Below are 11,880 nucleotides of genomic sequence, written 5' to 3'. Positions count from 1 at the left end.
TGCAATTAGTCATGTCTATCTGACAGATTTCTAAGGGAATTTGTGCAAAGCATTTTATTTCAAGCCTCAAAGATTTTGATAAAAGAAAAAGGGGAACTGCAGTTTTTGCCACAAAAAGACAGGTGGCGTAAGCATGCAACACTTTAAAAAATACATAAAGTGATTATTTTCTCTGGGATCCTTTGAAAAAGCTCGCTTGTGCTGGGGTTTGTGGCTGAGCCGGTGACGTCAGTGTGCAGTGCGGAGTCAGGCGCGGCGGCTCCCTATAAGCCCAGGAGCTGTCCGGGTGCTGAAACGGCCCGAGGAGCTCAGCCTGCGGACCAGGAGGAACATGCTGTGGACCTTCCCTGCCCTGTAAGACAGAGGTAAGGCTGCTTTTCTCTTGGATTTACTGGAAAGTTGCGAACTGCGTGTTTCCCCCTCAATTCCTAGCTGAGAAGAAAAAACGAACGCTTGACAAGCTTACAATCGATAGAAAACTGAAGAGCAACCTGCTGCTCTTCCGCCAATGTAAGGATACCATATGTGTATGTCCATGATTGCGTCTGTGATTTCTCCTACTCGCTGTTGGCTATTTATTAACTTAAATGCTATCAGATAACCCTATGTAAAAAGAGTGAAAAGTTAAGGATTTTAGTGCCAATACACATATTAACATAAAGTTGGCCACACCTGATATTTTGTTTCCTTCCTTAATGTGTGGTTGCTTAAGAGCCAGATACAAACCCAGGGATACAATTTATGTGCTTAATATTCGTAACAGTAGGTTACCAATGATTCAAGGGCTGTTAGACACATTAGTCATAGAGAAAACCAATTTAGAACTATTCTTTCCTTCTATATTTACCTCACAAGAGCTCTAAATTAACTAACTATATTTAATTATTCTGAAATGGTAATATTAAGGGCTTCCATTATTATCTCTAAATTGTAGTCCTGGGGAAGTAGCTTAGAATGATCATAAAAACAGACTTCTTCCTTTTTCTAGGGTGAAATAGTATCTTGGGGTACAGGTTAGATATGACCATGAATTATAGAGAAATGATGATGTTGAATACATGTTGAGAACATTCATAACTGTACAAATTATTACTGGAATTATTGTTCTTTGATTGAAAGAGATTGTATAATACTTTGCTAAAGATTTTGATTCGGATCAAGTTTTTTTTTTTTATCTCAACTAGTTGAATTGCTCAAATTAGATATATCCACATGTGTTACTGCTCCATTGTTGATGTTCCTGTCTGATTTTGGTATAAATGACATTTTAACTTAACATATTTTAATGATAGCTATCAAGTGACCTTGATAGAAAATTAAATTTTAACTCAAACCCTGTATCATATATTAGAGCTGTTGAACTGCAACCAGGGAAAGAAATCTTTTGAGTCTGAAAGGCTGTGACTATGTCATCCAAACTGAATCGGGATAAATGACCAAAGGGTAGTACTTGTTAGCTGTGGTTTAAACAATTGCAATGAGTATTTCACTCCAACTCTACAGAAAAACCTACTTCCAAAGAACCAATTTTAAAGACAAGCACATAATCCATATATTAAGAATAACTAAAGAAAATAGTTTCCAAGAAAATAATTTCAATCAGGTTTTAAGATTACTATTTAAAAAGCCAGTATTGAAAATGATTACCAAAACTAAATTAATCTTGAAATAATATGAAGAGGAATGTATAATATGTATAATGTACTTAAACCTAAGAATTTTATGAATAAAATTATAGTACACACTTATTCAGGGCAAATATTTTGGATGTATTTTTTGAAATACCTTTAAGGGCTTTTCTTTCAGTAAACTAAGTAATTGAGTTAATAGGGATTATTTTAATAGAAGTAATGTAACTGTGTAAAGTTTCTATAATTATACTATTTTTAAGCTCAAAAACTGAAAACATTAATTCCTGATATGATCTAGTGAACAATGGTACTTTCCACAATTGATTTCAAATGTAACAGAAAATTTTGCACATATATCTTATCTATCACAAAACCATGAACCGGTAAAGACATGAAAAAATTTGTGAACTTATTTTAAATGAATTTTATTTACAATGAAATTGCTGTTGAAATAGCTTTTCAACATCAGCAATGCCAAATATAAAACATGTAAAAACTAATCCTCTTGCTAATTCATGAGATTTTTAAAGAGCTGGAGAAAAAAAAATGAATGAAGAGTTTTAAGTAGGAAGAATTCAACACATTGTCTGTGTTTATCTAAATTGGGATTTACATAGTAGTTATTTTAAGCTTTTTTTTAACAGTATGAGTCATTTTAAGATTTCACAGGTCCACACAAAAATAGACACAGACATAAGACAAACTGAATCTGAGCACTTACAAGTTTAGAAATAGACTAGTTAAGTAAACTTATGTTCTCTCTGTAACATCTGTTATTATTTACTATACACTCTTGAGGGCTGATGAAACATAAAACCATAATTGTGTTTTGCAAGTAGTCATAATTTAATTATTAGAAGAAATATAGAGCACAGAGACTTTTCTGACACAGAAAGAAACTATATTGGTTGAGCTTACTTGCTATGACCTGAAGAAGGTCATTAATTGCTAGATGGATTTGATGTCAGAGTAAGAAAAATTATTTCTGAAAAATATCCATATGATATCCATCCAGAAATTCCATACAATTGACACTAATATACTGTATAGCATCAATATATATAGCAAATTGACACTAATATACTGTATAGTATCAATATATAACAACTGCTTCTGTTGTGTTCCTACAACAAAAATTGATGAATAATTCATAAAACAAACCACATGTTTTTTGTTACAGTCTTAATGATAAAATTGTGTGTGTACCTGTGTGTTTTATAACAAATTATTTTTCCAATGGTTTTACTATAATGCTATATGAGGTAACTGCAATTTATCTTGGAGAGTTTTTTCCTCTTTTATTAAAAAAAAACAACATGTACTAAAAATCAAACTATAAGTTTTAGAAATGAAACAATTTGAGAAAACTCATGACAGTGTTTTTGTTACTGTTTTAACTGAGGAAACTATGCAAGTTTGATTCAAGTGAGTGGCAATTTTGCTAAAGATTCCTGGAGTTAGTTTGGGAGAATCACATGGAAGATAATTTGTGGACTTTAGAGAGCTATCTTCAGTGCAATGTGAAATTGTCTAGTCTTTTTTTTTTTTTCCTGCTCAGTGGTCTATTTGTTTTGCTATAGTGTCTTCAAGTCAGTCTCATTTGTCTTAATTCATGTTTTCTATGCTTTAAGGAAATCTTTAAAATATGGCAGAAGCTAAGACCCACCAGCTTGGAGCAGCCCTGTCTCTCATCCATTTAATTTTCTTCATCTCTGGAGTTGAGGCAGCTTCATTCCAGAGAAACCAACTGCTTCAGAAAGAACCAGACCCAAGATTGGAAAATGCCCAAAAGTTTCCCAGTCCCGAGATGATCCGGGCTTTGGAGTACATAGAAAAGCTCCGGCAGCAAGCTCACAGAGAAGAAAGCAGCCCAGACTATAATCCCTACCAAGGTGTCTCTGTTCCCCTTCAGCCAAAAGAAAACGGCGAGGAAAGCCACCTGCTGGAGAGCTCAAGGGATTCGCTGAGCGAAGACGAGTGGATGAAGATAATCCTTGAAGCGCTGAGGCAGGCAGAAAGGGAGCCTCAGTCTGCACTGAAAGAAAACAAGCCCTATGCCATGAATTCGGAAAAGAACTTCCCTGGGGATGTGACGGATGATTATGAAACTCAGCAGTGGCCAGAGAGGAAGCTCAAGCACATGCGATTCCCTCTGATGTACGAAGAGAATTCCAGGGACAACCCCTTCAAACGCACCAATGAAATAGTAGAGGAACAGTACACACCTCAAAGTCTTGCTACCCTGGAGTCTGTCTTCCAAGAGCTGGGCAAACTGACGGGACCAAGCAGCCAGAAAAGGGAGAGGGCCGACGAGGAGCAAAAGCTGTACACAGATGACGAGGATGACCTCTACAAGGCCAGTAACATCGCCTATGAAGATGTGGTCGGGGGAGAAGACTGGAACCCGGTGGAGGAGAAAATAGAGACTCACACCCAGGAAGAGGCGAGGGACAGCAAAGAGAATATGGAAAAGAATGAACACATCAACGAAGAAATGAAGCGTTCGGGGCAGCAGGGGCTCCAGGATGAAGATCTCCAGAAAGAGAATAAGGTCCAGCTCTCAGACGACGTTGCCAAAGTGATCGCCTATTTGAAAAGGTTAGTGAGTGCCGCCGGGGGTGGGAGGTCGCAGAATGGGCAAAATGGGGAAAGAGCAGCCAAGCTCTTTGAGAAACCCCTTGATTCTCAGTCCATTTATCAGTTGATTGAAATCTCCAGGAATTTACAGATCCCCCCTGAAGACCTGATCGACATGCTCAAAACCGGGGAGAAGCCAAGTGGGTCCGTGGAGCCCGAGCAGGACCTTGACCTTCCTGCTGACTTAGACGACGTCTCAGAGGCTGACTTAGACCATCCGGACCTGTTCCCAAATAAGATGCTCTCCAAGAGTGGGTACCCCAAGACACCTGGTCATGCCGTGACAGAGGCCTTACCAGATGGACTCAGCGTTGAGGACATTCTAAATCTTTTAGGGATGGAGAGTGCCACCAATCAAAAGCCTCCATATTTTCCCAATCCGTATAACCGAGAGAAGGTTCTGCTGAGGCTCCCCTACGGCCCTGGAAGATCTAGAGCAAACCAGCTCCCCAAAGCTGCCTGGATGCCTGACGTTGAAAACAGACAAGTGGCGTTGGAAAACCCGAATGACAAGGACCAAGAGTTGGGAGAGTACTTGGCCCGGATGCTGGTGAAGTACCCTGAGATCATGAATTCAAACCAGGTGAAGCGAGTGACCAGTCCAGGCTCATCTGAAGATGACCTCCAGGAAGAAGAGCAACTGGAGCAGGCGATCAAGGAGCATCTGAGCCAAGGCAACTCCCAGGAGACTGAGAAACCGTCCCCGGTGAGCAAGAGATTCCCGGTGGGGTCCCCGAAGAACGACGACACCCCGAACAGACAGTACTTGGATGAAGACCTGCTAATGAAAGTTCTGGAGTACCTCAACCAAGAAAAGGCAGAAAAGGGGAGGGAGCACGTTGCCAAGCGAGCCATGGAAAATATGTAGGCGGCATTCCTCAACTGCCCCATTTTCACTCCTCTCACCCCAAGCGAACCCCAGCATTTCTCTTTAGTGTGTTGACTTCTATCCTGTTAACACTGTAATATCTTTAAATGATGTACAGGCAGATGATTCCAGGTCCCTGGGGAGTCTGCTTCACTCGCTCTGAGTTGTTCTCTTGTGTATGGATTCTGTGTAAATGTTATGACTCTGGATTAAAAAAAAATTATTATGTCCTTTATTCAAGAAAGATATCTATGATAGTGTTGAACAGTGTATCTAATGGCTGTGGCATTGTTGATGCTCACATACGATAAAGAGTGTCCTATAATTCTCTTGAAAATTTTTAATATTTATTGAATTATTTTGTTACTGTCTGTAGTGTTTTGTGGAGTACTGGAGCAAAAACAATAAAGCATTATAAATATATAGTTTTATTTATAAGGCCTTTTCTATTGTGTGTTTTATTGGTGGTTAATAAATGTTATTTCTGGACACCTTTGGACTCTTGATTCGGGAAAACCAGAGCTGATGACTGTGGAGCAAGCTGTCTGGAGCCAAGAGAGAAAATTATTCCTGTCCCTGGCAATCCAGGTAAGAGATAATGGGATGGATATGTGTTCATGCTATCTGCCTGCAGGAAGCAGCATCTTCTAACAGCCCACTGTTTATGCTTCCCCACGGTGTTACACACATATATCATTTATGGGATAAACATTTTGGTGTAGTATTTATGTCTTTCACCCTTGATTTACAAAATAAAGACATTGAAATCTCTCATACCCATAACCACTTTAAAACAAACAAATTTAAAAGAGAGAGAGAATAGAATACGTGGCAAGCACAAATGTCTACAAAGTTGAAAGCAACCTGCCTATTCCCAGGATGCTCTGGTCCCCAGAAGACAAGGCTGTAGCCAGAGGCTCTCCAAACTGACCATTAGGCAAGTGACAGGGCACAGTTGCAGGGGGAATGACCGAGTGCCCTCTCTGCTGCGCGGTGGACTGGGTAGTGCGTAATCATCACAGTGTGTGTCAAATAAATAGTCATTACACATGATGTCCTGATGGCATGGCAGGCATTATACTAAACACTTTGCAGACTTTTTAGCTCCTTTAGTACACTCCAGGTCACTGTCAGGGCTCTGTTTCTAGCATCACCCCTCTTCCCCTTTATATGTGGGAAAACAAAAGAGAAAATTTGAATATCTTTCCCCAAGTCGTCCAGCAGTCAGAATTGTCAATGTTTGTTTTTTAATCATTTCACCGCACTGCCTGTCTGGGAGGTGCCCTTTGAGCTGAGGGTTGCGACTCCGGAAGTGGGATAGTGATAGCTCACGTGGTTTCACATGGGTTACTTCCAAAGGAGGGCTCATTTGTGTGTGTGTGTGTGTGTGTGTGTGTGTGTGTGTGTGTGTGTGTGTGCGCGTGCACGCGCGTGCATGGGGGGATCCCTGAGCTGACAAAAGGTAGCCTTGGGAGGGCCTGGATGCCTTGGGGAAAATACTGAATGTAGGTTTTCCTACTTTCTTCCCAGACTATTTTCCATTCAATTTTCGGACAATTTCATGGGATTTTGGAATCTGTAGGTGGAGGAGGCCTTGGAGGTGGTCATCCCTACAGAGTTTCTCACGGGTGTCCTTGCTCTCTAATACATTCAAGATAGGCCGTTACTACCCCACAGGCAGTGCTATGAAGTAGACACTGCGGATGCCTGTCTGCAGAAAGCACTGCGGCATGGGGTACCAGTTCATTTTCTCCAGAGCCCTCGGAGATCGAGGTTATTCTTATCTGTGGAAACTCAGAAGGGTGAGATAAGCTGCCACTGTTGTATACCTGGTTAGTGGTGGAGTGGGACTTTCACCCGTAATCAACCATGATCCTTCTCACTGTGCCCTTCCACTTGGGCCTGATGCTTTGCTGTGAATGGAGTCAGATGTACGGGGGGTAAACAAGAGCAAGCTGGAGCTCCTTCAAATGGAGAAAACTGGGACAATATGCAGTTTAAAATCTAGGGAACATATTTATACACCATGCTTTTCCAGCCTCCATATACATCACTCAACCACTGTTTAATTACTCTCTAATTTTCTGTATCATGCAGTAAGCTCTTCCCTGGATTCTAAGTCTACTGTGGTATTTCCACCCCAGCCCAAAGCAAAACTAAGAATGAGGCACCTGCATTTCCACCCAACAGAATTTTGTCACTATGATGTTTAAATACTCTATTGAGAAATTAGGCAACAAGAGCAAGTTAACTAACAGACACAGCTAACGAATCTCCAGGTTGGGATTTACACACAGATGGGTGGGGATGCAGACAGACCCTTACTCTCCGCTGCACGGAGTTTCCCTCTTGAAGCCTCAGTTGGGCTTGCAGTTCCATGACTCTAAGGGAGACATTTCAGATTGGCAGTCGGAAGATATTTTAATGTGGGATACATATGTTCTGCCTGACCTCCCCAGTGATTGGTGGTGGAGTGGTACTCCAAGACATCAGTCAGCAAGCATCTTTGCCTTTTTGCAGTAACATAATGTTCCCAGCTATTGACTCATCAGACTAACTTATGCCTGATCCAAAGCTTTTATTTTTCATAAGTACTTCAGTATGTTGCTCCCTAGCCTAAGAAAGGAAAGTTCTATTCAAGGATGTGGATTGCACATTAGTTGAAATGAAAGCAACACGGCTCCTCTCCCTGTCAGAAACCTCCTTCATCAGAAGTCAAAGGTAGCTCAAGCCTTCCAAGCAGAGAGCCCCTGCAGGTTACCACCAGGAAGAGAGAGAGAAACTGTATCCTAAAACTGCCCCCACACCTTTTCAGAAGTCCATCTCGGCATCAGTGGGAATCAGGTGGGAGCCTGGAATTCTGTAGACTCCCTGCAAGACCCTCACCTGCCAAACCTTCCCTCTCCTTCATGCTTGTGGCTTGTGGGGACAGTTAGAACCCATCTGAACATGCTCTTTGTAACAAGACTTCCAAGTCACTCTTCATCTGCTGTACTCAGACTTCTCTAAACTCTTCTCATCACCTTCCTGAGCCCCAGCTTGTACTCTTCCACATACTCAATGAAGTTTCTCTTTATGCCAATTAATACTCAAGATTATATAAGCAAAATACTCGGCACCATCAATTTCTGTGACAATGCTTTTCAATTTCTTCCTTTCCACAAAGGTGGCAGATTCCCTTACAGATTCTCTTCCTTTCTTTTTGCCAATTCCAGTACTTTTCCCTTCTCTCTTCCATAAAAATATTCACATATGAATTTCATGCCAGCACTCACTGTCCCTTGTGGCTGTCTTTATCTTCCTCCCAGGTCACTTCGTCTCGTTCATGGAAGACAGCTGCTCCTGCCCTCTGTCACACTTTCTAGCACTGTTTGTCTAAACGCTTGTTGATTTCCATATCCTCGAAGACAATCTTTCCAGTTCCCCAGGCTTCATTCTCTATTTTCTCTCTGTATGTTCATGTCCTTCTTTCTTGTTAAGAACTGCAACCTATCTTCAATCTCAATTTGAGCATTTCTTTCTAACACATCAGCTTATATTCTTTCAGTGCTCTTCCTCTACCACCTCATTTCCAATAATCCTTCCAACCACCAAAAAATGGAATCCATTGACCGCCTTTTGAGTCCTGCTCATCTCCTTTACTCTTCGCCAGCCACCTTGTCCAGTGTACATTTCCAGGTTAGTCATCAATGTCACTCCCTTGCAAACATTCTTACCTCTCTTCTGTCTCATGTTTTATTGTATTGTTTTTTTTGCTGAACAACTTAGTTAAGTTCAATTTGTACTTACTCATCCCTCCTCTCTTACCATTGAAGTTAGCAGGAGCAAGACACATAACTGCCTTGGCAGATACCTACATGTTCATGACCCTCCAATGGCCCGTAATGCTACTCCTCTGTAGTTGTCAGAAATCCTTAATTTAGTCATCTCCCATTCCTTAGCCAATAGTACCATAATTTTCACTCTGAAAATTTCCACAATCAATGCTCCCAGATAATTATCTGGCTTTCAGTTTCACTGAGGAAAAAAAACAAAAAGAGCATCCCAAGAAGGACTACGGATCCTCACCTTCACTTGGGCCCACCACCTGCATCTGTGACAAAGTGGTCTACTTTCCTGTTTTTGATTTTTGGATGACTGATCTGTGGTTCCGTTTTTATTAACCCCTCACTTGTGCACTGGATCCTGACTTCTCCCTTACTCAAGAAACTTGTTTCGGCAATTGTCCACTTTTTCTTCTTTACTCAGTCATTCCTATCAGCCTACAAATGGGCTTCTTTCTCTTGGCTGCAAAGCCAACCAGCAAAGCAAATAAAAGTTCTCTCCAGATCCCTTTCCCCTATACCTGCCACCCCAGGCCTCCTCTTCCCGTTACAGAAAAATCCCATTAAAGAGTGGTGTGTCCTCATCCAGATTCTCCCCTTCCATAGAATTAGATCTTTTCAGTTTTAATTATAAAATTATAAAATCTGATATCAGCTTCTAGTCCTCACCTTCTATGACTTAGTAGTCTTTGACCATGACATCACCTTTTAACTTTTAAACACCTCCTTTGCTTGGTTCAGGCCACTGATCATGCGGCCTCTCTCTATCTCACTGACTACTCTTTCTCAGTCTCCTCTGCGTCTTCTTGATCTCCAATATTGGAGACCAGAGTTCAGACTTTGTAACCTTTGGATGATCCCATCAAGTGTCCTAGCTTTCACTACCAACGACTGTTTGATAACTGCCAAATCTGTGTGTCTAGCTCATGTTTCTGTGAATGCCACACTTAAAATTTCAACTGTCTAGATGCCATTGGCACTTGGGTGTCTAATAGATATCTCAAATGTAACATCTATAGAAGATTTTTTTTTTTTTTTGGTGGTGGTGCTGGGGATTGAAGCTAGAGCCTTGTGCATGCAAGGCAAGCACTCTATCAACTGAGCTGTATCTCCAGCCCAGTATAATTCTTGATTTCCACTCCTTGACAAAATTCTGGCTCCTCTCACAGACTTTTCTACCCCAGCCACTCAGCCTAAAGCAGATGTTTGTCACTTATTATTTTCATTAGTGACTCTGCTTTTTGTCTTATAATCCATTCATTACTGGCAGTAAATCTTGTTCCAAACTCAAAATAAATGCACATTTTCTCACACCATCCATTGTTACAAGCGTTCTATAAACTGTGATCTTCTCTCAACCATGTCAGATCTGTCTTTTCACCACATATTCAAGGTAGCCATCATTATGATCCAATGGTGACCTAGACAAGATGACATGTAGCCCAAGGACCAACTTTATTGTGCTGATCTGCAATGACTTACACGATCCAGCTCTGAATTAAATTCCAGACACTTTCCCCTCTGCTCTATCCTTCTCTTCTACAATAGTCTCCTCCTTGTGCTTCAAAATGCCATGTTTATTCCTCCTCAAGACTCTTGCATTTCCTGTTCCTCTTTCAGAAATGCTAACTCCTCAAAGAACTGCATGATTTCATCCCTTACCTCCTTCAAGTGTTCATTCAGATTTGACTTTTTGGTGCAATTTTTCCTAAAACTTCCTAAAACTTTAACTCAAACATTTGTTCTGTATTCCCTTTCTTTACTCAGTGTTTTTCTTTTGCATTTATACAGCTAACAGTACTCTGATCTTACGAACTGTCCACTCCTCCATAATTCCATGTGATATTCTAGAGGGAAGTTTTTGTTTTGTTTTAATCATTGTTGATTCTCTAGCTATCTAGATCACTAACAAAATAGTTAGTGAGTAAATGAATGAATTGTGAACCAGGAGATGGGGGACGGCAAAAGGAGAAAATGTAGGAAGAGTGGAATGGAGATGACTTTGGATGTAGAATAGCAAAAGAAAGTAAATTTTTGTTAATAGGATAAAGAAAACAGGTATGTATATAATTTTATTATACCAATTTTTATTATGAACATTTTATTATATCAAGTAATATTTTTGTTATACCAATATAAATATGGTAAGGCTTACTTGAGTTTTCAAAGAATAAAATTTATGGGGAAAATAAAATTCTTCTTCTTCCTTTTTTTTTTTTGGTACCAGGAATTGAACCTACATTCTCATATTCCCAGCTCTTTTTGTTTTTTAGTATGAAATGAAATTTTGATCTAGGTTTCAACATCCTTTCTTACCAAGTCCTCCACATTGGTGCAAAAGAGACGTGGCAACAGCTCTGCTCTCATGCACCCCAGTAACTTAGCAGGAAGGGGACAATCAGGAGCTTTCAACTTGAGAAAGCTGGGTCCAGCTATGTTTTCAATTTAATTTATGCATTATCAGAAGGGCCCAGGCCATGATTAGCAATCCTCTCAGATGCTACAGCTTTCTAATATTACAAAAGTACAGTCATTTTGGTATTTTTTTAGCGATATAAGTGAGAATTATAGTTATTTTGACCCATTGAAAAAAAATCACTATTATAATAATGCTATGGGATTAGTCACATGTGGATAGAAGCAATGGCAGTGAATGAATAGCTACTATGGCTAATGCAGCTTAATCTGAGACTATTATTCCTGACAGGTGGAAGGGCAGGAAGACCCCTGGGCTTTCATCAGGGAACTTCTAAAGAGAAAAGAACCAAGGACTAAAAAGCCAGACATAAAAAACTTTATGTCTTTTTTTAAAGATGTGGATGGACCTTTATTTTATCCATTTGTTTATATGCGGTGCTGAGACTCAAACCTAGTGCCTCACGCGAGCTAGGCAAGTGCTCTACCACTGAGCCACAACCCC

The 11,880-nt window shown here is 40.4% G+C and overlaps 1 protein-coding gene across 2 annotated transcripts; it reads left to right on the top strand.

Annotated features, from left to right (window-relative positions):
- The first annotated feature begins 208 nt into the window (after positions 1 to 208).
- Scg2 (secretogranin II) lies at positions 209 to 5,559 on the top strand. Of its 2 annotated transcripts, XM_013360854.4 has the most exons (3): positions 209 to 365; positions 3,263 to 4,229; positions 4,350 to 5,559. In XM_013360854.4, exons 2-3 carry the CDS (start codon positions 3,277 to 3,279, stop codon positions 5,134 to 5,136), a joined length of 1,740 nt encoding a protein of 579 aa, XP_013216308.1. In that variant the 5' UTR covers positions 209 to 365; positions 3,263 to 3,276; the 3' UTR covers positions 5,137 to 5,559. The 2 variants fall into 2 exon arrangements, with proteins under 2 accessions (XP_013216308.1, XP_021585671.1); XM_021729996.3 differs by having other exon boundaries at positions 3,263 to 5,559.
- Positions 5,560 to 11,880: the final 6,321 nt, after the last annotated feature.

This window comes from Ictidomys tridecemlineatus, chromosome 7 (assembly GCF_052094955.1).
Source record: "Ictidomys tridecemlineatus isolate mIctTri1 chromosome 7, mIctTri1.hap1, whole genome shotgun sequence".
NCBI lineage: Eukaryota > Metazoa > Chordata > Mammalia > Rodentia > Sciuridae > Ictidomys > Ictidomys tridecemlineatus.
Note: the sequence above shows the minus strand (reverse complement) of the source record. Positions and strands in the feature narration are given on the sequence as shown.